Here is a 26,719-nt window from a genome sequence, read left to right as displayed (position 1 = left end):
AATTTGTATAAGCTCAAATGCATAAAAATATAGTAAAAATTTGTTAGCAGTGTTCCCAAAAATTTCAAATATCCTTAACATATGTTTCTATAACTTTTTTTTTTGTTGCAGAAAATCACAACACATTTATTCAAATTTGAAAAAAATAATAGATAATTAAGAGGAATGAAAGTCTTCTAAAAAGACAGTGTTGCCAGATCTTCAACGTAGATTACTACTCCTTTCAACCAGCGTATAAACAGTTCAGAAAATTTTCTGTTGTTCCTTGTACTTAGTTTACAATAGTTATGAACAATTTACCTATTTTTTCAAACTTGAGACAGTGTTGCCTGTACAGTTATTTTGAATTTGATTGGTCTTTGTAAAAATGGATCGAACATTTATTATTTGATGAATATTTCTCAAATGATTTAAAGAAAGGCTGAGCAGACCAGGCAAAACTGAGAAATGTCGCGAAATTTTGTTAAGATTTTAACTGTATTACAATATTTAGTAATAAATAGATAAATTTTAATATAACTTTTCGTAAATATTCAGATTATCATAATTTACAGTAAGGGTATAATACGAGGCAAAATTACGTACTTATTTTCACTGTATTACAATTTTAAATGCAAAATACTCATATTTTCGCAAAAAAAACGTATTTAAAAAAAACTCCAATTTATTTTTAAATTATCGCTATATTTCATTGTGTCACAATTCTTAATTATTCAAATTTAAAAAACCGTATTTTGTTGAAAATACTAAAATTATCAAAATATGAAATATGGATATCACATGACCCAAAATTATGTAATGATTTTCACTGTTTTTTTTTTAATGTTTAAAGTTTTTAAATAAATACGATATTTTGTGAAAATTTGTGAATACTTTTACAACAAATTTAAATAAATGAAAAAAGACCGTGTTGCCAACTTTTAGGATTTTTTTTAAATTACTTTTCAATCTAATTTCGTAATTTAAGCAGCTCTATTAAGATGTTAAAAGCATTAATATTTGAGGAATTTTAAGCCTAAACAATTTATGAAAAGTTTTATATTTTTTATTTTAGACTTGTACAAAATATTGTGATATTTTTAAATAGATTGTTAAATATCAAAACTTTTTAAAAACTTTTCAATGAGTGAAATCTATCATTAAACAATCAAATCATCCATAGTTAGCAGCAATTTTCTAACCTCCCAACTCGACTGTTTCAAGAGAAAAAAAAAAAACAAAATCAAGCAAATCCAATTAATCCGATCAAACGAAGAAGCCGCTACTTTTGCTGACGATAGCTAGGAAAAAAGAAGTTTCGACTTATCCATCGGAAAAAAGCAACCATCAGAAATCAGACCAATTTCAACCTTCACGCTGCAGCGATACGAAAAAAATCGAATCGATCTCGCAAATCAATTGAACTACATTTTGGCGAAATTTCGCAGCTCCACAACAATGTTGAGATCTGCAGGTGAGTGTGGAAATCAAGCCACTGGCAACACTTCCACACTCTCAAAGAAGGCCGCCGACGAAGCCGTTGATAGTGAAAGCGAAATTCTTGCGGATATTTCCGGAATTGTTTTTAACTTGGAATTGTGAAGAGAGGAATTGATAGCTCGTATCGGTAGCTGCTGGCATTTAAGTATTTTTTTGTTCAGGGCAGTGTTGCCAATTTCGAGAATTTTGAAAATAGGTTATTTCTAAACAAAAATGAAGATTGAAAGAAGTGTTGCCAACTTTTTTGTGTTTTTGAAATATTTTTTTTAAATAAAAAGTTGGCAACACTGCCAAACTCCGGTAGCTTAAACATAATTAAGTTGCCAGGCACTTTGACAGCCAACATGTAAGTAACTCTTTCACGGATCGGCGCACTTTGTTGCTTAGTTGCGCCTCCGTCTGAGTAGCATTTTTAAGCTCAGCGATTTGATGTTAGCACCGCGATATGTGGTAGCATTTTTCATGGAGAAAAAAAAACAAAACTAAAAGTGGGAAGTTTAACCCCTTTCTCGGTTCGACGATCACTTGAACTTTTCTTCTTTAATTTTTTCGTTCAACGACGCTTGGGAAAGTGTTGCCAAAAATGTTCGACCGCGTCATCAATTACCGCCAAGATCTTGGGAAAAATCGCGCCATTTTTGCACACAAAAACCCGGTTGCAAATTAAGCGCATGATGCAATTGACGTGTTGTTGCACCACCACCTCCCAAGTACAACCCTGTGAGCCCAAAGACCGCAGGGCTGGGAAAAAGGCACTTAATTACTGCATTTGAGTGGTTTTCTGGTTTCTGTTCAGGTTGACAAGACACACTCTTCAAGCCAATTATTGATTGCACATTTGTGTGCCTCAGCGGCGGACGGAAAATGAGTCGTAAAGTGGCTTGTCACCTTGCAGGCCATGAAGTCATTCACCGGATGGCAACACTGGAAAAGTGGATGAATAGTGCAAATAACCACAACTCGGTTAGGATGGCCCCTTAAATCATTCACCTTCCCGAAAAACCGTCCAACTCCAAGCGAAACTGACTTGAGGATACCGCGGAGAATTTCCCTTATCCTCTTAAAAAAATGGAGCATCAACAATTCTCGTCTTTCAAATCGGTATCGGTGAACCAAAATAAGGAAGATAACAAAAAAAAAAAAAAAAAAAAAAAAAAAAAAAAAAAAATGACCGCCATTAATCAATCACTGCCTCAATCAGCATCGATCATCTCTCAATTATGACCACAGCCCCTCTTCTCTCAGTCTCTCACTCTTACGGGTTGGTGGTTGTGAGGCTGCAATTAATAACCTCAGGCCCACAACTCCCCTCAATCAAACTTTGCTCAAGTGCAGAAGTGAGAGACTGGTAATTAGCATACTTTCTTCTTCGCCATCTTCTGCTTCTTACGTTGAATTCATGATCATCTCAAGGCCACGAGCGTCTGGCCATCGGAACCGAGCGGCCGGCCAACGGTTAACCCAATTTGGGTCCAAAATGGGTCATTCTGAGATTTTATAGACGGTGGAGTTCAAGCGAAGAAACGTGAACGCGCAGATAAACACTCGATAAGCACGTGAGGTTTTCGAGAGAAGAGAGTGAGTCTGCGATGGAGTGGGGGTTTTATCGAAAAATTCCACGTATTTTTACACGTGTTTCTCGAGACAGTTTGGCAAAGAGTGGGTTTAACACGTGTTTCCGCACTTGAAGTCACACGTGGTGATGGTTTTTTATGTCTGGAGGTTTCTAGAAACTCCCAACAACAAAAATACAAAAATACAAAAATACAAAAATACAAAAATACAAAAATACAAAAATACAAAAATACAAAAATACAAAAATACAAAAATACAAAAATACAAAAATACAAAAATACAAAAATACAAAAATACAAAAATACAAAAATACAAAAATACAAAAATACAAAAATACAAAAATACAAAAATACAAAAATACAAAAATACAAAAATACAAAAATACAAAATACAAAAATACAAAAATACAAAATACAAAAATACAAAAATACAAAAATACAAAATACAAAAATACAAAAATACAAAAATACAAAAATACAAAAATACAAAAATACAAAATACAAAAATACAAAATACAAAAATACAAAATATAAAAATACAAAAATACAAAAATACAAAAATACAAAATACAAAATACAAAAATACAAAAATACAAAAATACAAAAATACAAAAATACAAAATACAAAAATACAAAAATACAAAATACAAAAATACAAAAATACAAAATACAAAAATACAAAATACAAAAATACAAAAATACAAAATACAAAATACAAAAATACAAAATACAAAAATACAAAAATACAAAATACAAAAATAAAAATACAAAATACAAAAATACAAAAATACAAAAATACAAAATATAAAAATACAAAAATACAAAAATACAAAAATACAAAAATACAAAAATACAAAAATACAAAATACAAAAATACAAAAATACAAAAATACAAAAATACAAAATACAAAAATACAAAAATACAAAAATACAAAAATACAAAAATACAAAAATACAAAAATACAAAAATACAAAAATACAAAAATACAAAATACAAAAATACAAAAATACAAAAATACAAAAATACAAAATACAAAAATACAAAAATACAAAAATACAAAATACAAAATACAAAAATACAAAAATACAAAAATACAAAAATACAAAAATACAAAAATACAAAAATACAAAAATACAAAAATACAAAAATACAAAAATACAAAAATACAAAAATACAAAAATATAAAAATACAAAAATACAAAAATACAAAAATACAAAAATATAAAAATACAAAAATACAAAAATACAAAATACAAAAATACAAAAATACAAAAATACAAAAATACAAAAATACAAAAATACAAAAATACAAAAATACAAAAATACAAAAATACAAAAATACAAAAATACAAAAATACAAAAATACAAAAATACAAAAATACAAAAATACAAAAATACAAAATACAAAAATACAAAAATACAAAAATACAAAATACAAAAATACAAAAATACAAAATACAAAAATACAAAATACAAAAATACAAAAATACAAAAATACAAAAATACAAAAATACAAAAATACAAAAATACAAAAATACAAAAATACAAAAATACAAAAATACAAAAATACAAAAATACAAAAATACAAAAATACAAAAATACAAAAATACAAAAATACAAAAATACAAAAATATAAAAATACAAAAATACAAAAATACAAAAATACAAAAATACAAAAATACAAAAATACAAAAATACAAAAATACAAAAATACAAAAATACAAAAATACAAAAATACAAAAATACAAAAATACAAAAATACAAAAATACAAAAATACAAAATACAAAAATACAAAAATACAAAATACAAAATACAAAAATACAAAATACAAAAATACAAAAATACAAAAATACAAAATACAAAAATACAAAAATACAAAAATACAAAAATACAAAAATACAAAAATACAAAAATACAAAATACAAAAATACAAAATACAAAATACAAAATACAAAATACAAAAATACAAAATACAAAAATACAAAAATACAAAAATACAAAAATACAAAAATACAAAATACAAAAATACAAAAATACAAAAATACAAAAATACAAAAATACAAAAATACAAAAATACAAAAATACAAAAATATAAAATACAAAAATACAAAAATACAAAAATACAAAATACAAAATACAAAAATACAAAATACAAAAATACAAAAATACAAAAATACAAAAATACAAAATACAAAAATACAAAATACAAAAATACAAAAATACAAAATACAAAAATACAAAAATACAAAAATACAAAAATACAAAATACAAAAATACAAAATACAAAAATACAAAAATACAAAAATACAAAATACAAAATACAAAAATACAAAAATACAAAAATACAAAAATACAAAATACAAAAATACAAAATACAAAAATACAAAAATACAAAAATACAAAAATACAAAAATACAAAAATACAAAAATACAAAAATACAAAAATACAAAATACAAAAATACAAAATACAAAAATACAAAAATACAAAAATACAAAAATACAAAAATACAAAATACAAAAATACAAAAATACAAAAATACAAAAATACAAAAATACAAAAATACAAAAATACAAAAATACAAAAATACAAAAATACAAAAATACAAAAATACAAAATACAAAAATACAAAAATACAAAATACAAAAATACAAAATACAAAAATACAAAAATACAAAAATACAAAATACAAAAATACAAAAATACAAAAATACAAAATACAAAAATACAAAAATACAAAAATACAAAAATACAAAAATACAAAATACAAAAATACAAAATACAAAAATACAAAAATACAAAAATACAAAAATACAAAATACAAAATACAAAAATACAAAAATACAAAATACAAAATACAAAAATACAAAAATACAAAAATACAAAATACAAAATACAAAATACAAAAATACAAAAATACAAAAATACAAAAATACAAAAATACAAAAATACAAAAATACAAAAATACAAAATACAAAAAAAAATACAAAAATACAAAAATACAAAATACAAAAATACAAAATACAAAATACAAAAATACAAAATACAAAAATACAAAAATACAAAAATACAAAAATACAAAATACAAAAATACAAAAATACAAAAATACAAAAATACAAAAATACAAAAATACAAAAATACAAAAATACAAAATACAAAATACAAAAATACAAAAATACAAAAATACAAAATACAAAAATACAAAAATACAAAAATACAAAAATACAAAACAAAAATACAAAAATACAAAATATAAAATACAAAAATACAAAATACAAAAATACAAAATACAAAAATACAAAAATACAAAAATACAAAAATACAAAAATACAAAATACAAAAATACAAAAATACAAAAATACAAAAATACAAAAATACAAAAATACAAAAATACAAAAATACAAAATACAAAAATACAAAAATACAAAATACAAAAATACAAAAATACAAAAATACAAAATACAAAAATACAAAAATACAAAAATACAAAAATACAAAATACAAAAATACAAAAATACAAAATACAAAATACAAAAATACAAAAATACAAAAATACAAAAATACAAAAATACAAAAATACAAAAATACAAAAATACAAAAATACAAAAATACAAAAATACAAAAATACAAAAATACAAAATACAAAAATACAAAATACAAAAATACAAAAATACAAAAATACAAAAATACAAAAATACAAAAATACAAAAATACAAAATACAAAAATACAAAAATACAAAAATACAAAAATACAAAATACAAAAATACAAAATACAAAAATACAAAATACAAAATACAAAAATACAAAAATACAAAAATACAAAAATACAAAATACAAAAATACAAAAATACAAAAATACAAAAATACAAAAATACAAAAATACAAAAATACAAAAATACAAAAATACAAAAATACAAAATACAAAAATACAAAATACAAAAATACAAAAATACAAAAATACAAAAATACAAAATACAAAAATACAAAAATACAAAAATACAAAAATACAAAAATACAAAAATACAAAATACAAAAATACAAAAATACAAAAATACAAAAATACAAAAATACAAAAATACAAAAATACAAAAATACAAAAATACAAAAATACAAAAATACAAAAATACAAAAATACAAAAATACAAAAATATAAAATATAAAAATACAAAATACAAAATACAAAAATACAAAAATACAAAAATATAAAATACAAAATACAAAAATACAAAATACAAAAATACAAAATACAAAAATACAAAAATACAAAATACAAAAATACAAAATACAAAAATACAAAAATACAAAAATACAAAAATACAAAAATACAAAAATACAAAAATACAAAAATACAAAAATACAAAAATACAAAAATACAAAAATACAAAAATACAAAAATACAAAAATACAAAAATACAAAAATACAAAAATACAAAAATACAAAAATACAAAATACAAAAATACAAAAATACAAAAATACAAAAATACAAAAATACAAAAATACAAAAATACAAAAATACAAAAATACAAAAATACAAAAATACAAAAATACAAAATACAAAATACAAAAATACAAAAATACAAAAATACAAAAATACAAAAATACAAAAATACAAAATACAAAAATACAAAAATACAAAAATACAAAATACAAAAATACAAAATACAAAAATACAAAAATACAAAATACAAAATACAAAAATACAAAAATACAAAAATACAAAAATACAAAAATACAAAAATACAAAAATACAAAATACAAAAATACAAAATACAAAATACAAAAATACAAAAATACAAAAATACAAAAATACAAAAATACAAAATACAAAAATATAAAAATACAAAAATACAAAAATACAAAAATACAAAATACAAAATACAAAAATACAAAATACAAAAATACAAAAATACAAAAATACAAAAATACAAAAATACAAAAATACAAAAATACAAAAATACAAAAATACAAAAATACAAAAATACAAAAATACAAAAATACAAAATACAAAAATACAAAAATACAAAAATACAAAAATACAAAAATACAAAAATACAAAAATACAAAATACAAAAATACAAAAATACAAAAATACAAAAATACAAAATACAAAAATACAAAAATACAAAAATAAAAATACAAAAATACAAAAATACAAAAATACAAAAATACAAAAATACAAAAATACAAAAATACAAAAATACAAAAATACAAAATACAAAAATACAAAAATACAAAAATACAAAAATACAAAATACAAAATACAAAAATACAAAATACAAAAATACAAAAATACAAAAATACAAAAATACAAAAATACAAAAATACAAAAATACAAAAATACAAAAATACAAAAATACAAAAATACAAAAATACAAAATACAAAAATACAAAATACAAAAATACAAAATACAAAAATACAAAAATACAAAAATACAAAATATAAAAATACAAAAATACAAAAATACAAAAATACAAAAATACAAAATATAAAAATACAAAATACAAAAATACAAAAATACAAAAATACAAAAATACAAAAATACAAAATACAAAATACAAAAATACAAAAATACAAAAATACAAAAATACAAAAATACAAAATACAAAATACAAAAATACAAAAATACAAAAATACAAAAATACAAAAATACAAAATACAAAAATACAAAAATACAAAAATACAAAAATACAAAATACAAAAATACAAAAATACAAAATACAAAAATACAAAATACAAAAATACAAAAATACAAAAATACAAAAATACAAAAATACAAAAATACAAAAATACAAAAATACAAAAATACAAAAATACAAAAATACAAAAATACAAAAATACAAAAATACAAAAATACAAAAATACAAAAATACAAAAATACAAAAATACAAAAATACAAAAATACAAAATACAAAAATACAAAAATACAAAAATACAAAAATACAAAAATACAAAAATACAAAAATACAAAAATACAAAATACAAAAATACAAAAATACAAAAATACAAAAATACAAAAATACAAAATACAAAAATACAAAAATACAAAAATACAAAAATACAAAATACAAAAATACAAAAATACAAAAATACAAAAATACAAAAATACAAAAATACAAAAATACAAAAATACAAAATACAAAAATACAAAAATACAAAAATACAAAAATACAAAAATACAAAATACAAAAATACAAAAATACAAAAATACAAAAATACAAAAATACAAAAATACAAAATACAAAAATACAAAAATACAAAAATACAAAAATACAAAAATACAAAAATACAAAAATACAAAAATACAAAAATACAAAAATACAAAATACAAAATACAAAAATACAAAAATACAAAAATACAAAAATACAAAATACAAAAATACAAAAATACAAAAATACAAAATACAAAAATACAAAAATACAAAAATACAAAAATACAAAATACAAAATACAAAAATACAAAATACAAAAATACAAAAATACAAAAATACAAAAATACAAAAATACAAAATACAAAAATACAAAAATACAAAAATACAAAAATACAAAAATACAAAAATACAAAAATACAAAAATACAAAAATACAAAAATACAAAAATACAAAAATACAAAAATACAAAAATACAAAAATACAAAAATACAAAAATACAAAAATACAAAAATACAAAAATACAAAAATACAAAAATAAAAAAATACAAAAATACAAAATTGACAAAATTGACAAGATTGACAAAATTGACAAAATTGACAAAATTGACAAAATTGACAAAATTGACAAAATTGACAAAATTGACAAAATTGACAAAATTGACAAAATTGACAAAATTGACAAAATTGACAAAATTGACAAAATTGACAATATTGACAAAATTGACAAAATTGACAAAATTGACAAAATTGACAAAATTGACAAAATTGACAAAATTGACAAAATTGACAAAATTGACAAAATTGACAAAATTGACAAAATTGACAAAATTGACAAAATTGACAAAATTGACAAAATTGACAAAATTGACAAAATTGACAAAATTGACAAAATTGACAAAATTGACAAAATTGACAAAATTGACAAAATTGACAAAATTGACAAAATTGACAAAATTGACAAAATTGACAAAATTGACAAAATTGACAAAATTGACAAAATTGACAAAATTGACAAAATTGACAAAATTGACAAAATTGACGAAATTGACAAAATTGACAAAATTGACAAAATTGACAAAATTGACAAAATTGACAAAATTGACAAAATTGACAAAATTGACAAAATTGACAAAATTGACAAAATTGACAAAATTGACAAAATTGACAAAATTGACAAAATTGACAAAATTGACAAAATTGACAAAATTGACAAAATTGACAAAATTGACAAAATTTACATAATTGACAAAATTGACAAAATTGACAAAATTGACAAAATTGACAAAATTGAAAAAATTGACAAAATTGACAAATTTGACAAAATTGACAAAATTTACAAAATTTACAAAATTTACAAAATTTACAAAATTGTCAAAATTGTCAAAATTGAGACAAAATTGAGACAAAATTGAGACAAAATTGAGACAAAATGGAGACAAAATGGAGACAAAATTGAGACAAAATTGAGACAAAATTGAGACAAAATTGAGACAAAATTGAGACAAAATTGAGACAAAATTGAGACAAAATTGAGACAAAATTGAGACAAAATTGAGACAAAATTGAGACAAAATTGAGACAAAATTGAGACAAAATTGAGACAAAATTGAAACAAAATTGAGACAAAATGGAGACAAAATTGAGACAAAATTGATACAAAATGGAGACAATATTGAGACAATATTGAAACAAAATTAAGACAAAATTGAGACAAAATGGAGACAACATTGAGACAAAATTGAGACAAAAAGAACACAAAATGGACACAAAATTGAGACAAAATTGAGACAAAATTGAGACAAAATTGAGGCAAAATTGAGACAAAATTGAGACAAAATTGAGACAAAAATACAAAAATACAAAAATACAAAAATACAAAAATACAAAAATAAAAAAATACAAAAATACAAAATTGACAAAATTGACAAAATTGACAAAATTGACAAAATTGACAAAATTGACAAAATTGACAAAATTGACAAAATTGACAAAATTGACAAAATTGACAAAATTGACAAAATTGACAAAATTGACAAAATTGACAAAATTGACAAAATTGACAAAATTGACAAAATTGACAAAATTGACAAAATTGACAAAATTGACAAAATTGACAAAATTGACAAAATTGACAAAATTGACAAAATTGACAAAATTGACAAAATTGACAAAATTGACGAAATTGACAAAATTGACAAAATTGACAAAATTGACAAAATTGACAAAATTGACAAAATTGACAAAATTGACAAAATTGACAAAATTGACAAAATTGACAAAATTGACAAAATTGACAAAATTGACAAAATTGACAAAATTGACAAAATTGACAAAATTGACAAAATTGACAAAATTGACAAAATTTACATAATTGACAAAATTGACAAAATTGACAAAATTGACAAAATTGAAAAATTTACAAAATTGACAAATTTGACAAAATTGACAAAATTTACAAAATTTACAAAATTTACAAAATTGTCAAAATTGTCAAAATTGAGACAAAATTGAGACAAAATTGAGACAAAATGGAGACAAAATGGAGACAAAATTGAGACAAAATTGAGACAAAATTGAGACAAAATTGAGACAAAATTGAGACAAAATTGAGACAAAATTGAGACAAAATTGAGACAAAATTGAGACAAAATTGAGACAAAATTGAGACAAAATTGAAACAAAATTGAGACAAAATGGAGACAAAATTGAGACAAAATTGATACAAAATGGAGACAATATTGAGACAATATTGAAACAAAATTAAGACAAAATTGAGACAAAATGGAGACAACATTGAGACAAAATTGAGACAAAAAGAACACAAAATGGACACAAAATTGAGACAAAATTGAGACAAAATTGAGACAAAATTGAGGCAAAATTGAGACAAAATTGAGACAAAATTGAGACAAAATTGACAAAATTGACAAAATTGACAAAATTGACAAAGTTGACAAAATTGACAGAATTGACGAAATTGACAAAATTGACAAAATTGACAAAATTGACAAAATTGACAAAATTGACAAAATTGACAAAATTGACAAAATTGACAAAATTGACAAAATTGACAAAATTGACAAAATTGACAAAATTTACAAAATTGACAAAATTGACAAAATTGACAAAATTTACAAAATTGACAAAATTGACAAAATTAACAAAATTGACAAAATTGACAAAATTGACAAAATTGACAAAATTGAAAAAATTGACAAAATTGACAAATTTGACAAAATTGACAAAATTTACAAAATTTACAAAATTGTCAAAATTGTCAAAATTGAGACAAAATTGAGACAAAATTGAGACAAAATGGAGACAAAATGGAGACAAAATTGAGACAAAATTGAGACAAAATTGAGACAAAATTGAGACAAAATTGAGACAAAATTGAGACAAAATTGAGACAAAATTGAAACAAAATTGAGACAAAATGGAGACAAAATTGAGACAAAATTGATACAAAATGGAGACAATATTGAGACAATATTGAAACAAAATTAAGACAAAATTGAGACAAAATGGAGACAACATTGAGACAAAATTGAGACAAAAAGAACACAAAATGGACACAAAATTGAGACAAAATTGAGACAAAATTGAGACAAAATTGAGGCAAAATTGAGACAAAATTGAGACAAAATTGAGACAAAATTGAGACAAAATTGAGACAAAATTGAGACAAAATTGAGACAAAATTGAGACAAAATTGAGACAAAATTGAGACAAAATTGAAACAAAATTGAGACAATATTGAGACAAAATTGAGACAAAATTGAGACAAAATTGAGACAAAATTGAGACAAAATTGAGACAAAATTGAGACAACATTGAGACAAAATTGAGACAAAAAGAACACAAAATGGACACAAAATTGAAACAAAATTGAGACAAAATTGAAACAAAATTGAGACAAAATGGAGACAAAATTGAGACAAAATTGATACAAAATGGAGACAATATTGAGACAATATTGAAACAAAATTAAGACAAAATTGATACAAAATGGAGACAACATTGAGACAAAATTGAGACAAAAAGAACACAAAATGGACACAAAATTGAGACAAAATTGAGACAAAATTGAGACAAAATTGAGACAAAATTGAGACAAAATTGAGACAAAATTGAGACAAAATTGAGACAAAATTGAGACAATATTGAGACAAAATTAAAACATAATTGAGACCAAATGGTGACATAATTGAATTTTTTTTCAATTTTGTCTCAATGCGTTAAATTTTGTCTTTCTTTTTTTTCAATTTTGTCTCAATTTTGCTGTAATGCTGTCAAACTCTCAAATCAAGTCACGCTCGCTGAGTTAATTTACCTTGAAATCTACCGCCAAATCACGCACAAAAAACTCTTTCAAACACAGAAACAACAGGTGTTTAACACCACCAGCTATTATTTCCACGACACGGCCATGGTCCGCAACATCAACAGATCACGAGCAAAACTTGAAGATGGCTCGTCGCTGTTTGCGGCCGGCAAAATTTCAAAGATGAGAAACCGAAACCGGCTTATTGCCAACGCCAAGACAAAAAAACATACTCGTGTAATTCAAAATAAGAGTGCAATCGATGCGAATTTGCGTGCAATTTTTGCAAAGACAAAAACTAAAATTGGTGGGCGTTTTTTCGGCCGGTTACAAATGATTGGCGAAAATTTCAAGATGTTTGAGTACATCAACTTGGGCCGAATCGTGTCCAATTGCAAAACCTATTTGATGAGTGGTGTTTTTGCTGCGTTTTTTAGTGATGAGTAGGCAAATTTGGAGCTTGGACCACCCAAAGAGTAAGTGGTTTTAGGTTTAGATTTCAAATTCACAAAAATAAAAATTAGTTGAGAATTTAATAAAAATGAGCAATTGATTGTTGCGAAATCATCAACCTGTATCAAATAGGAACTTTTCCCTCAGCTTGAATTTCATTTCGATGTATCGAATCTGAAGTGTGCCAGTTTCTCTGGCAGTTGCTTTTCAAGCCAGGTTAGCGAACCTAAAGTTTCCAGATTTGCCAAAATGCAACACGTAAACCAGAAAAATGGAATTTTCATGCTTGCAGGTGCGTAACCAAAAAAGCAGACTTAAGATTTCTTCGTTTGAACTTTCCAGGTAACAAAAAAAGCTCACACCTCATAATCAGATGAATCAACAATGAGCTTCTTCTGCAGCCCAAAAGGTGATCAACATATGATTAACAAGTCAAAGAAAAAAACACTTTCACCTGTACCAAGGCCAGAGCCCCCAAATTTGGAATAAAGGTGATAATCTGTCCTTTTTCTTCTTCCGGCGAAGGTCTAGCTGGCCGGAACTGGTTTGACCTAGAAAGACGAAATCTAATCGTAATGTTTTTTTAAACGAAGCCTCTTTTTCATTATTCATGAGACAAGTTTTTGGAGCGCGAAAATTTTTGCAGCGTTGAAAAAAACGCGTGGAAAGTGAAAATTTTCGTTGATTTTAGCCTCTATTGTGAATGTTTGGATAATTTTACGGTGTGGTGTGGAGACCTTGAAGGTTGAACTTGAGCGAGCTTTTGTGTGTTTGTTGCTTCCTCCAAAAATCAACGGAAAGCTCGTAACAATGGCGCAGATTTTTGCAAACAAAAATACTCAGATTGAATGGAACATGATTGATGAGTCAAGTTTGAACCTGATTTGATTGAATTAAGTGTTAGGTTAGTTTTACCTTCCTCACTGAGGAAAGATTTTAAAACCACTAGAAAAAATAGCTTTTGAAAGTTGTCACTCCAATATCTCGAAACTGGGTGAGCAGATTTATGCCGGAATTGTTCCAATCGGTCCAATTTAGGATCCCATAAGTCCCTTTTCAAAATTGACAAAATTGACAAAATTGACAAAATTGATTAAAATTGAACAAAATTGACAAAAATTTTAAAATGGAGACAAAATTGAGATGAATGGAGTCAAACTGGAGACAAAATGGTGACAAAATGGAGACAAAATGGAGACAAAATGGAGACAAAATGGAGACAAAATGGAGACAAAATGGAGACAAAATGGAGACAAAATGGAGACAAAATGGAGACAAAATGGAGACAAAATGGAGACAAAATGGAGACCAAATGGAGACAAAATGGAGACAAACTGGAGACAAACTGGAGACAAAATGGAGACAAAATTGACAAAATTGACAAAATTGACAAAATTGATTAAAATTGAACAAAATTGACAAAAATTTTAAAATGGAGACAAAATTGAGATGAATGGAGTCAAACTGGAGACAAAATGGTGACAAAATTGAGACAAAATTGAGACAGAATGGTGACAAAATGGAGACGAAATTGAGACAAAATGGAGACAAAATGGAGACAAAATTGAGACAGAATGGTGACAAAATGGAGAAAAAATTGTGACAAAATGGAGACAAAATGGAGACAAAATGAAGACAAAATGGAGACAAACTGGAGACAAAATGGTGACAAAATGGAGACTAAATTGTTACAAAATTGAGACAAAACTGAGACAAAATGGTGACACAATGGTGACAAAATGGAGACAAAATGGAGACAAAATGGAGACAAAATGGAGACAAAATGGAGACAAAATGGAGACAAAATGGTGACAAAATGGAGACAAAATGGAGACAAAATGGAGACAAAATGGAGACAAAATGGAGACAAAATGGAGACAAAATGGAGACAAAATGGAGACAAAATGGAGACAAAATGGAGACAAAATGGAGACAAAATGGAGACCAAATGGAGACAAAATGGAGACAAACTGGAGACAAACTGGAGACAAAATGGAGACAAAATTGACAAAATTGACAAAATTGACAAAATTGACAAAATTGACAAAATTGACAAAATTGACAAAATTGACAAAATTGACAAAATTGACAAAATTGACAAAATTGACAAAATTGACAAAATTGACAAAATTGACAAAATTGACAAAATTGACAAAATTGACAAAATTGACAAAATTGACAAAATTGACAAAATTGACAAAATTGACAAAATTGACAAAATTGACAAAATTGACGAAATTGACAAAATTGACAAAATTGACAAAATTGACAAAATTGACAAAATTGACAAAATTGACAAAATTGACAAAATTGACAAAATTGACAAAATTGACAAAATTGACAAAATTGACAAAATTGACAAAATTGACAAAATTGACAAAATTGACAAAATTGACAAAATTGACAAAATTTACATAATTGACAAAATTGACAAAATTGACAAAATTGACAAAATTGAAAAAATTTACAAAATTGACAAATTTGACAAAATTGACAAAATTTACAAAATTTACAAAATTTACAAAATTGTCAAAATTGTCAAAATTGAGACAAAATTGAGACAAAATTGAGACAAAATGGAGACAAAATGGAGACAAAATTGAGACAAAATTGAGACAAAATTGAGACAAAATTGAGACAAAATTGAGACAAAATTGAGACAAAATTGAGACAAAATTGAGACAAAATTGAGACAAAATTGAGACAAAATTGAGACAAAATTGAAACAAAATTGAGACAAAATGGAGACAAAATTGAGACAAAATTGATACAAAATGGAGACAATATTGAGACAATATTGAAACAAAATTAAGACAAAATTGAGACAAAATGGAGACAACATTGAGACAAAATTGAGACAAAAAGAACACAAAATGGACACAAAATTGAGACAAAATTGAGACAAAATTGAGACAAAATTGAGGCAAAATTGAGACAAAATTGAGACAAAATTGAGACAAAATTGACAAAATTGACAAAATTGACAAAATTGACAAAGTTGACAAAATTGACAGAATTGACGAAATTGACAAAATTGACAAAATTGACAAAATTGACAAAATTGACAAAATTGACAAAATTGACAAAATTGACAAAATTGACAAAATTGACAAAATTGACAAAATTGACAAAATTGACAAAATTTACAAAATTGACAAAATTGACAAAATTGACAAAATTTACAAAATTGACAAAATTGACAAAATTAACAAAATTGACAAAATTGACAAAATTGACAAAATTGACAAAATTGAAAAATTGACAAAATTGACAAATTTGACAAAATTGACAAAATTTACAAAATTTACAAAATTGTCAAAATTGTCAAAATTGAGACAAAATTGAGACAAAATTGAGACAAAATGGAGACAAAATGGAGACAAAATTGAGACAAAATTGAGACAAAATTGAGACAAAATTGAGACAAAATTGAGACAAAATTGAGACAAAATTGAGACAAAATTGAAACAAAATTGAGACAAAATGGAGACAAAATTGAGACAAAATTGATACAAAATGGAGACAATATTGAGACAATATTGAAACAAAATTAAGACAAAATTGAGACAAAATGGAGACAACATTGAGACAAAATTGAGACAAAAAGAACACAAAATGGACACAAAATTGAGACAAAATTGAGACAAAATTGAGACAAAATTGAGGCAAAATTGAGACAAAATTGAGACAAAATTGAGACAAAATTGAGACAAAATTGAGACAAAATTGAGACAAAATTGAGACAAAATTGAGACAAAATTGAGACAAAATTGAGACAAAATTGAAACAAAATTGAGACAATATTGAGACAAAATTGAGACAAAATTGAGACAAAATTGAGACAAAATTGAGACAAAATTGAGACAAAATTGAGACAACATTGAGACAAAATTGAGACAAAAAGAACACAAAATGGACACAAAATTGAAACAAAATTGAGACAAAATTGAAACAAAATTGAGACAAAATGGAGACAAAATTGAGACAAAATTGATACAAAATGGAGACAATATTGAGACAATATTGAAACAAAATTAAGACAAAATTGATACAAAATGGAGACAACATTGAGACAAAATTGAGACAAAAAGAACACAAAATGGACACAAAATTGAGACAAAATTGAGACAAAATTGAGACAAAATTGAGACAAAATTGAGACAAAATTGAGACAAAATTGAGACAAAATTGAGACAAAATTGAGACAATATTGAGACAAAATTAAAACATAATTGAGACCAAATGGTGACATAATTGAATTTTTTTTCAATTTTGTCTCAATGCGTTAAATTTTGTCTTTCTTTTTTTTCAATTTTGTCTCAATTTTGCTGTAATGCTGTCAAACTCTCAAATCAAGTCACGCTCGCTGAGTTAATTTACCTTGAAATCTACCGCCAAATCACGCACAAAAAACTCTTTCAAACACAGAAACAACAGGTGTTTAACACCACCAGCTATTATTTCCACGACACGGCCATGGTCCGCAACATCAACAGATCACGAGCAAAACTTGAAGATGGCTCGTCGCTGTTTGCGGCCGGCAAAATTTCAAAGATGAGAAACCGAAACCGGCTTATTGCCAACGCCAAGACAAAAAAACATACTCGTGTAATTCAAAATAAGAGTGCAATCGATGCGAATTTGCGTGCAATTTTTGCAAAGACAAAAACTAAAATTGGTGGGCGTTTTTTCGGCCGGTTACAAATGATTGGCGAAAATTTCAAGATGTTTGAGTACATCAACTTGGGCCGAATCGTGTCCAATTGCAAAACCTATTTGATGAGTGGTGTTTTTGCTGCGTTTTTTAGTGATGAGTAGGCAAATTTGGAGCTTGGACCACCCAAAGAGTAAGTGGTTTTAGGTTTAGATTTCAAATTCACAAAAATAAAAATTAGTTGAGAATTTAATAAAAATGAGCAATTGATTGTTGCGAAATCATCAACCTGTATCAAATAGGAACTTTTCCTCAGCTTGAATTTCATTTCGATGTATCGAATCTGAAGTGTGCCAGTTTCTCTGGCAGTTGCTTTTCAAGCCAGGTTAGCGAACCTAAAGTTTCCAGATTTGCCAAAAATGCAACACGTAAACCAGAAAAAATGGAATTTTCATGCTTGCAGGTGCGTAACCAAAAAAAGCAGACTTAAGATTTCTTCGTTTGAACTTTCCAGGTAACAAAAAAAGCTCACACCTCATAATCAGATGAATCAACAATGAGCTTCTTCTGCAGCCCAAAAGGTGATCAACATATGATTAACAAGTCAAAGAAAAAAACACTTTCACCTGTACCAAGGCCAGAGCCCCCAAATTTGGAATAAAGGTGATAATCTGTCCTTTTTCTTCTTCCGGCGAAGGTCTAGCTGGCCGGAACTGGTTTGACCTAGAAAGACGAAATCTAATCGTAATGTTTTTTAAACGAAGCCTCTTTTTCATTATTCATGAGACAAGTTTTGGAGCGCGAAAATTTTTGCAGCGTTGAAAAAACGCGTGGAAAGTGAAAATTTTCGTTGATTTTAGCCTCTATTGTGAATGTTTGGATAATTTTACGGTGTGGTGTGGAGACCTTGAAGGTTGAACTTGAGCGAGCTTTTGTGTGTTTGTTGCTTCCTCCAAAAATCAACGGAAAGCTCGTAACAATGGCGCAGATTTTTGCAAACAAAAATACTCAGATTGAATGGAACATGATTGATGAGTCAAGTTTGAACCTGATTTGATTGAATTAAGTGTTAGGTTAGTTTTACCTTCCTCACTGAGGAAAGATTTTAAAACCACTAGAAAAAATAGCTTTTTGAAAGTTGTCACTCCAATATCTCGAAACTGGGTGAGCAGATTTATGCCGGAATTGTTCCAATCGGTCCAATTTAGGATCCCATAAGTCCCTTTTCAAAATTGACAAAATTGACAAAATTGACAAAATTGATTAAAATTGAACAAAATTGACAAAAATTTTAAAATGGAGACAAAATTGAGATGAATGGAGTCAAACTGGAGACAAAATGGTGACAAAATTGAGACAAAATTGAGACAGAATGGTGACAAAATGGAGACGAAATTGAGACAAAATGGAGACAAAATGGAGACAAAATTGAGACAGAATGGTGACAAAATGGAGAAAAAATTGTGACAAAATGGAGACAAAATGGAGACAAAATGAAGACAAAATGGAGACAAACTGGAGACAAAATGGTGACAAAATGGAGACTAAATTGTTACAAAATTGAGACAAAACTGAGACAAAATGGTGACACAATGGTGACAAAATGGAGACAAAATGGAGACAAAATGGAGACAAAATGGAGACAAAATGGAGACAAAATGGAGACAAAATGGTGACAAAATGGAGACAAAATGGAGACAAAATGGAGACAAAATGGAGACAAAATGGAGACAAAATGGAGACAAAATGGAGACAAAATGGAGACAAAATGGAGACAAAATGGAGACAAAATGGAGACAAAATGGAGACCAAATGGAGACAAAATGGAGACAAACTGGAGACAAACTGGAGACAAAATGGAGACAAAATTGACAAAATTGACAAAATTGACAAAATTGACAAAATTGACAAAATTGACAAAGTTGACAAAATTGACAAAATTGACAAAATTGACAAAATTGACAAAATTTGCTAAAATTTACTAAAATTTACTAAAATGTACTAAGATTTACTAAAATTTACAAAAATTTACAAAAATTTACAAAAATTTACAAAAATTTACAAAAATTTACTAAAATTTGCTAAAATTTACTAAAATTTACTAAAATTTACTAAAATTTACTAAAATTTGCTAAAATTTGCTAAAATTTACTAAAATTTACTAAGATTTACTAAAATTTACTAAAATTTACTAAAATTTACTAAAAGTGACTAAAATTGACTAAAATTGAATAAAATTGACTAAAATTGACTAAAATTGACTAAAATTGACTAAAATTGACTAAAATTGACTAAAATTGACTAAAATTGACTAAAATTGACTAAAATTGACTGAAATTGTCTAAAATTGAATAAAATTTACTAAAATTGACCAAAATCGACAAAATTTAAAAAAATCCTTTTGAAAATGATGAAATTTAATAAAGTACTCTGAAAGTTAAAAACATTAATATTTTTAGAGCTAAGCAGGAAATAAAACGGATAAGAAAGTTAATCTTGATTTCAAAGTTTTCCCAAGATCTGTATTTTTGAACTTGATTTTTGTCGTTTTTGCTTAAACCAAGAGCTCTGAAGCATGAAAAGTCGGCATTTCACAACAACAACAAAATCATTAAAAAAAGCTTGCACTAGAAACTCTTCAGCAAAGTGCACTTTCGTGTGGGGTAAGCACAAAAAAGTTGCATTTAACTGGTCGATTTGTTTACGTGTAGTGGCTTTTTTGCTTCTTCCTCTAATGTTTTTTCATCATTTTTTTGTTGTTGCAATAGTTAGGGTGGAAAATGAGCCAGAGCAAAAACCTTCCCTGCTCGATGAGAATCTTTATCGGATGACTGGTTTTCCACTGGTGTCTTAAAATCGTTGATGCATACCAAAAAAGCACTCTTTATCAACGGTGAAATATCGCGCAAATGAATCGCGTTGATTTTGGCAGTGATCGTTATGCAAACTGCCAACTGAGTGACGTCTGAATGTGCGGGGTAGAAAAACTAAACAGTATCGGGCTCATTTCACTTTCTAATCAGATTCACTGAGCTTTTAGTATAGCTAAAGAAAAAAACGCCGGCAAATTAGAGTGAGAGCAGCCACCAACCTATCAGCCAGTATGTGTAAGCTATGTTTTGGTGTTCGGTAATGAATGCACGAAATCACTATCGATTATGTCACATTAGTTACGGTGTGGTGACGAAAACGAAACTCCTTTTTTTCTTTTGATTATTGATAACAATTTGAATGAAAACAAAAAAGCGCAATTCTTCATTATTGCACTAGTTAAATTTGCTTTGGTGATATTGCAATGCAAAAGTATTCCTTTTTTTAAGGTTTTTAGAAATAATAATTTGAAGTAAATTTTTGTTCAAACAATTCAAGATTTCTAAATTTTTGAAAAAATAATAGTTTGGGCATTGCATGGACCTATATAGAATCAATTGAAAATTTAGGTAAATTCCTAATCTGCATATTATATAATACAATCAAGGTACATTTGTAGTAAATTCATTTTAATGTTTGAAAGTACGGCCATTGTTCCTTATTTTTTTAAACAAATTTAAAACAAATTGGCAACACTAAGCCCTTACCTTATCTTACTGAAAAAACAATTATAAAAATTATGGTTCAGCAAATTGAAGGTTTTTTGCTAAAGATAACAAATCGATCTGAAATTTGTGTCGCAAAATATAGGTCCGTATAAGAACATTATGGAACAAAAATTGTTATCGAAATTCTGGAGCATTTCTTGTGTCAAAAATTTGCCGTTTATATAATAATCCAATCGAAATCTGAAATCGGGTTAGTCATTTATGGAATTTAATGTAAAAAGACTTTTTAACTTTTGCCTTTTGCACTGGAAAATAAAAAAAGCTTTAAAAAATGGAAAAATCATGTACGATTTTACTTCACTTCCTAAAGTCACTGCAAAATATATTTAAAATTTTTGTCCTCCTCCATTTGCATTATAAATCAAATTCTTTTTATACAAATTTTGAATAAAAAAAATCAATAAATTATAAAAAATTAAAAAAAAAACCATTCCAATACTGCCTTGAAAAAATAACATTAAAAATCATTGTAATAAGGTATCTAGAATCGTAGATAGATTTTTTCTCAGAATAATGTGTTATATAACCTTGAAAAATGTGTATTTGTTATTCTTTGTACATCAACTTATCTTTTCCCCATAAATTTACGTGATATTACAACAAAAACATGTATTATTATACTAGCACATTTCCACTCTTCGAAATCACCCTGTGGAAAGAAACAACAAAAGAGCAAACTTATAATATCGAATCAGTTTATTGTGTTTGTTTTACACAGTAAAAGAGTTGAATTTTAGAAGGTAGAAAAAACTATAGTAAAAAATTACCTCTTTTCGATGTAATTTTACATCAATTCGTGTGAAATAAGTAGAACTACACAAAAAGATAAATTTTTGAGGTTATTAAACAGATTTTTTCTCATAAATAAATAATGTGTACATACACATAAAAAGTTGAATTTTGGAAGGTTGAAAATCTGGTCAATTGAATATTACCTCTTTTTTGAGTAATTCTACCTAAAAAAATGTGTAAAATATGCAGATGAAAATTTTCCAAAAACTGATGAAAATTCATCAGTTTTTGATGTAAACTTATTCGATTTTTTTTCTGATAAAATTTACCGGCCTGAATCAGAATCTATAGATATAAAAATATTCTATCGGTGAAAATTGCGTGTTTAAAATTTTTAAGGTTTTTGATTTTTGGTACGGATTTTTAATTGATCTGGCCTAATAGGTGGATCGATCTTTAAAATATTTATCTTGTAATGTCGACATAGTTTGTGTTGAAAATGATAAAAATATTGTCTTGAAAAATGAGTAAATTTACATCTTTTCATCACAGTTAAAATAAAGTTTAATTGTGAAAGCTTGTGAAATTATATATATTTTTTCTTTTGTGTAATTTTACCTAAATTAATGTTTAAAAAAAGCGTAATTCAACAGAAACTGATGACATATTTTTGACACAAAATCTGTCGTAATTTCCAGATGTAGCATTGTAGTAATTTGATTTTACTGGGTTTCACAAAAAATGAAGTAAAATTACATCAAACAAGAGGAAAAATTGAACCATCAAGTTCCCAACACTTAAAATTTTGACTTTTTCTGTCTTGAGCAGTTAACGAGATTTTATTTTTTTATACCCATTTTCTGACAAGTTTCAGAGGCTCAAGTTTTGTGTATATTTTTGTTTTATTTTATTTTGAAATATTTTCTGAAGGAAGCTGATAAATGGTAAAAACAAAATTCTGATGATATCTCCAGTATTTTTGTTTTTGTTGACCTTTCTTGATTGGAATACTGGTTGCTGATAAACGGCCTTCAAACGAATCAATTTTGGGAAAAGAAACCGTTTCTTTAATTGTATTAACTTTCAATCCTTTACAAATAAATTTTTCAAAATCATACCTAATTTTATCAAGTCTTTGGAAAACCTGGGCGTGGTTTTTTTAAATGTTAGTCAAAAAAAAAAAAATAAAAGAAACTGAACAAAACTGAATTCATAAATTTTCACCCCTCATCAAGATTCAGATTGTTCTCGAACAAATTGCGCTCTTTGTTTTGCGCTTTTTCCAAGAATTCCAATTGCTAAGCAATCACTCGGGCAAACCTCTCTTGACTGACCTAATCCAACAAACGAGCGCAGAACCCCACAGCAAACCTTCTCACACCTTCTGAACGAGCTGGGAAAAAGAAAGAAAATAAATACAAACCGACTCGTTCACACATAACTTGGCACCAATCTGTCATATTTCATCAAGATTTTTCTTGCGGGGAGATTTTTCCGCTAGGTGGCGGCGACGCGCTTTCGGCGCTAGACGAACAATTATGTGACCACTGTGAAGTTGGTTTTGTTTTTGAGGGTAAACTTATCAACATTGAAACAGTTTAGGGAAAAACAATGAAGTGGAATTTACGCCCTCTTTTACGTCAAAACTGATGAATATTTATGGGGCGCGTGCGCCATCTCGCGCCAATTTTTGTAATTTTGTCTAATCAATCTTTTTTCTCTCATATTTTGACAGAACTACAAGGAAAAGGACGGCGGCAAGGTGGTGGTGTACACGACCAGCATGGGCATCGTCCGGGAGACGTACACCAAGTGTGCGAACGTGAAGCAGATCCTGCGGACGCTGCTCGTCAAGTTCGAGGAGCGGGACGTGTTCATGAGCAGCGACTACCAGCAGGAGATCAAGGACCGGATGCAGAGCGAGCTGATCCAGGTGCCGCAGGTCTTCGTGGACGGGCAGCACGTGGGGGTGAGTTGTTGCTTGGAGAATTTCCCTTATCCTCTGAAAAAAAAATCCAATCTCAAACCCTGTCTCATTTGCAACTGTCTGAGCTGTCTACAACCCAGTGGAAGATATTACGTTTCCACGGTGGTGGTCACGACAAAAGGTTAGGGTGGCCCTCGGCTGCAGCATCTCATTACCCAGCGATGTAGAATTACGTGTGAGGTTATGACATTCCCTTCCAAGCCGTAGAAGCCCAAATGGAGGCACCATCTCGTCGTCTCCGTCGTGTGTGGTGCTTTTGAAGGACAGACGACTTCTTCGCAAGAGAGGGTTCAACTCGGTTCTCATGTGCTCAAGTAAAATTGCGAGGAAGTCATGTGATCGTTGATATGAGCAGCAAATTTAAAAGGTTTAGAGAAGATCCTCTTCTCGGAGCAGGTGGTCATGTCGCGTTTTTTAATGCAGAACCAAAGTAGCAATAATTGCGCCATACACCCGTAATGGCCTAAACTGTGTGGTACAGAATGGTCCACCTGCAAGATCATCATCATCAGCGAGTTGAGATGACGCTGCAAAAAGTTCTTTACAAGTGGAGGATGGTTGATCAGCGATGTGATACTTTGTGTGCAGTTGGATGGTCTCACGATGCCGAGCAAGGACTTGACCTTAATTGTTTTATTCTATTATAGAGAAATCTTGATCTGATGTGCTTAATTATTCAATAATTACATGTTTCTTTAGTTCTATTGATATTCACAATTAAGTTCAAATACTTTGTGTCTTTCAAATATTTTATCAATTTATCAATTTATCAATTTATGAATTTATCAATTTATCAATTTATTAATTTATCAATTTATCAATTTATCAATTTATCAATTTATCAATTTATCAATTTATCAATTTATCAATTTATCAATTTATCAATTTATCAATTTATCAATTCATTAAACAATAAAAAGGACAGTGCAAATTTTAGTTCTCCCATGCAGAATTTTTATTTTAAAAAAACCTAGGTTACAAAAAATGCTTCCTAAAATTTTAATTAAAAAATAAAAAAGTTTAAAAATTAAAAATACGACCCATGGTTTCAACATTTTAATGAAAAAAGTGATTTAAAAAGCATTAGAGCAGTTCTCTCAGATTTCGGTCATTCTTGTATTTTTTATTTTCTTGTATTTTTTAATCCGGCTGAAACTTTTTTGGTGCCTTCGGTATGCCCAAAGAAGCCATTTTGAATCATTAGTTTGTCCATATAATTTTCCATACAAATTTGGCAGCTGTCCATACAAAAATTATATGTGAAAATTCAAAAATCTGTATCTTTTGAAGGAATTTTTTGATCGATTTGGTGTCTTGGGCAAAGTTGTAGGTATGAATATGGACTACACTGAAAAAAAATGAAACACGGTAAAAAAAATTTAGTGATTTTTAATTTCACTTTTTGTCACTTAAACTGGATTTGCAAAAAAACACTATTTTTAATTTTTTGATATGTTTTAGAGGACATAAAATGCCAACTTTTCAGAAATTTCCAGAATGGGCAAAAAATCTTTGACCGAGTTATGATTTTTGTAATCAATACTGATTTTTTCAAAAAATCGAAATATTGGTCGCAAAATTTTTTCAACTTCATTTTTCGATGTCAAATTGAATTTGCAATCAAAAAGTACTTTAGTGAAATTTTGATAAAGTGCACCGTTTTCAAGTTATAGCCATTTTTAGGTGACATTTTTGAAAATAGTCGGAGGTATTCATTTTTAAAAATTAGTGCACATGTTTGAAAAAAATATTTTTGAAAAGCT

General features: G+C 26.7%; 1 protein-coding gene across 1 annotated transcript in view; it reads left to right on the top strand.

The window, feature by feature from the left end:
* The window catches only part of LOC6052863 (glutaredoxin domain-containing cysteine-rich protein CG31559), a 133,849-nt gene that overhangs the window by 55,843 nt on the left and 51,287 nt on the right, over window positions 1-26,719 (top strand). Inside the window, exon 3 of the mRNA XM_038248214.1 lies at window positions 24,705-24,938. Within this exon, the coding sequence (XP_038104142.1) occupies window positions 24,705-24,938 (234 nt within the window). The remainder of the gene's footprint in view (window positions 1-24,704; window positions 24,939-26,719) is intronic.

This window comes from Culex quinquefasciatus, chromosome 1 (assembly GCF_015732765.1).
Source record: "Culex quinquefasciatus strain JHB chromosome 1, VPISU_Cqui_1.0_pri_paternal, whole genome shotgun sequence".
Taxonomy (NCBI): Eukaryota; Metazoa; Arthropoda; class Insecta; order Diptera; family Culicidae; genus Culex; species Culex quinquefasciatus.
Note: the sequence above shows the minus strand (reverse complement) of the source record. Positions and strands in the feature narration are given on the sequence as shown.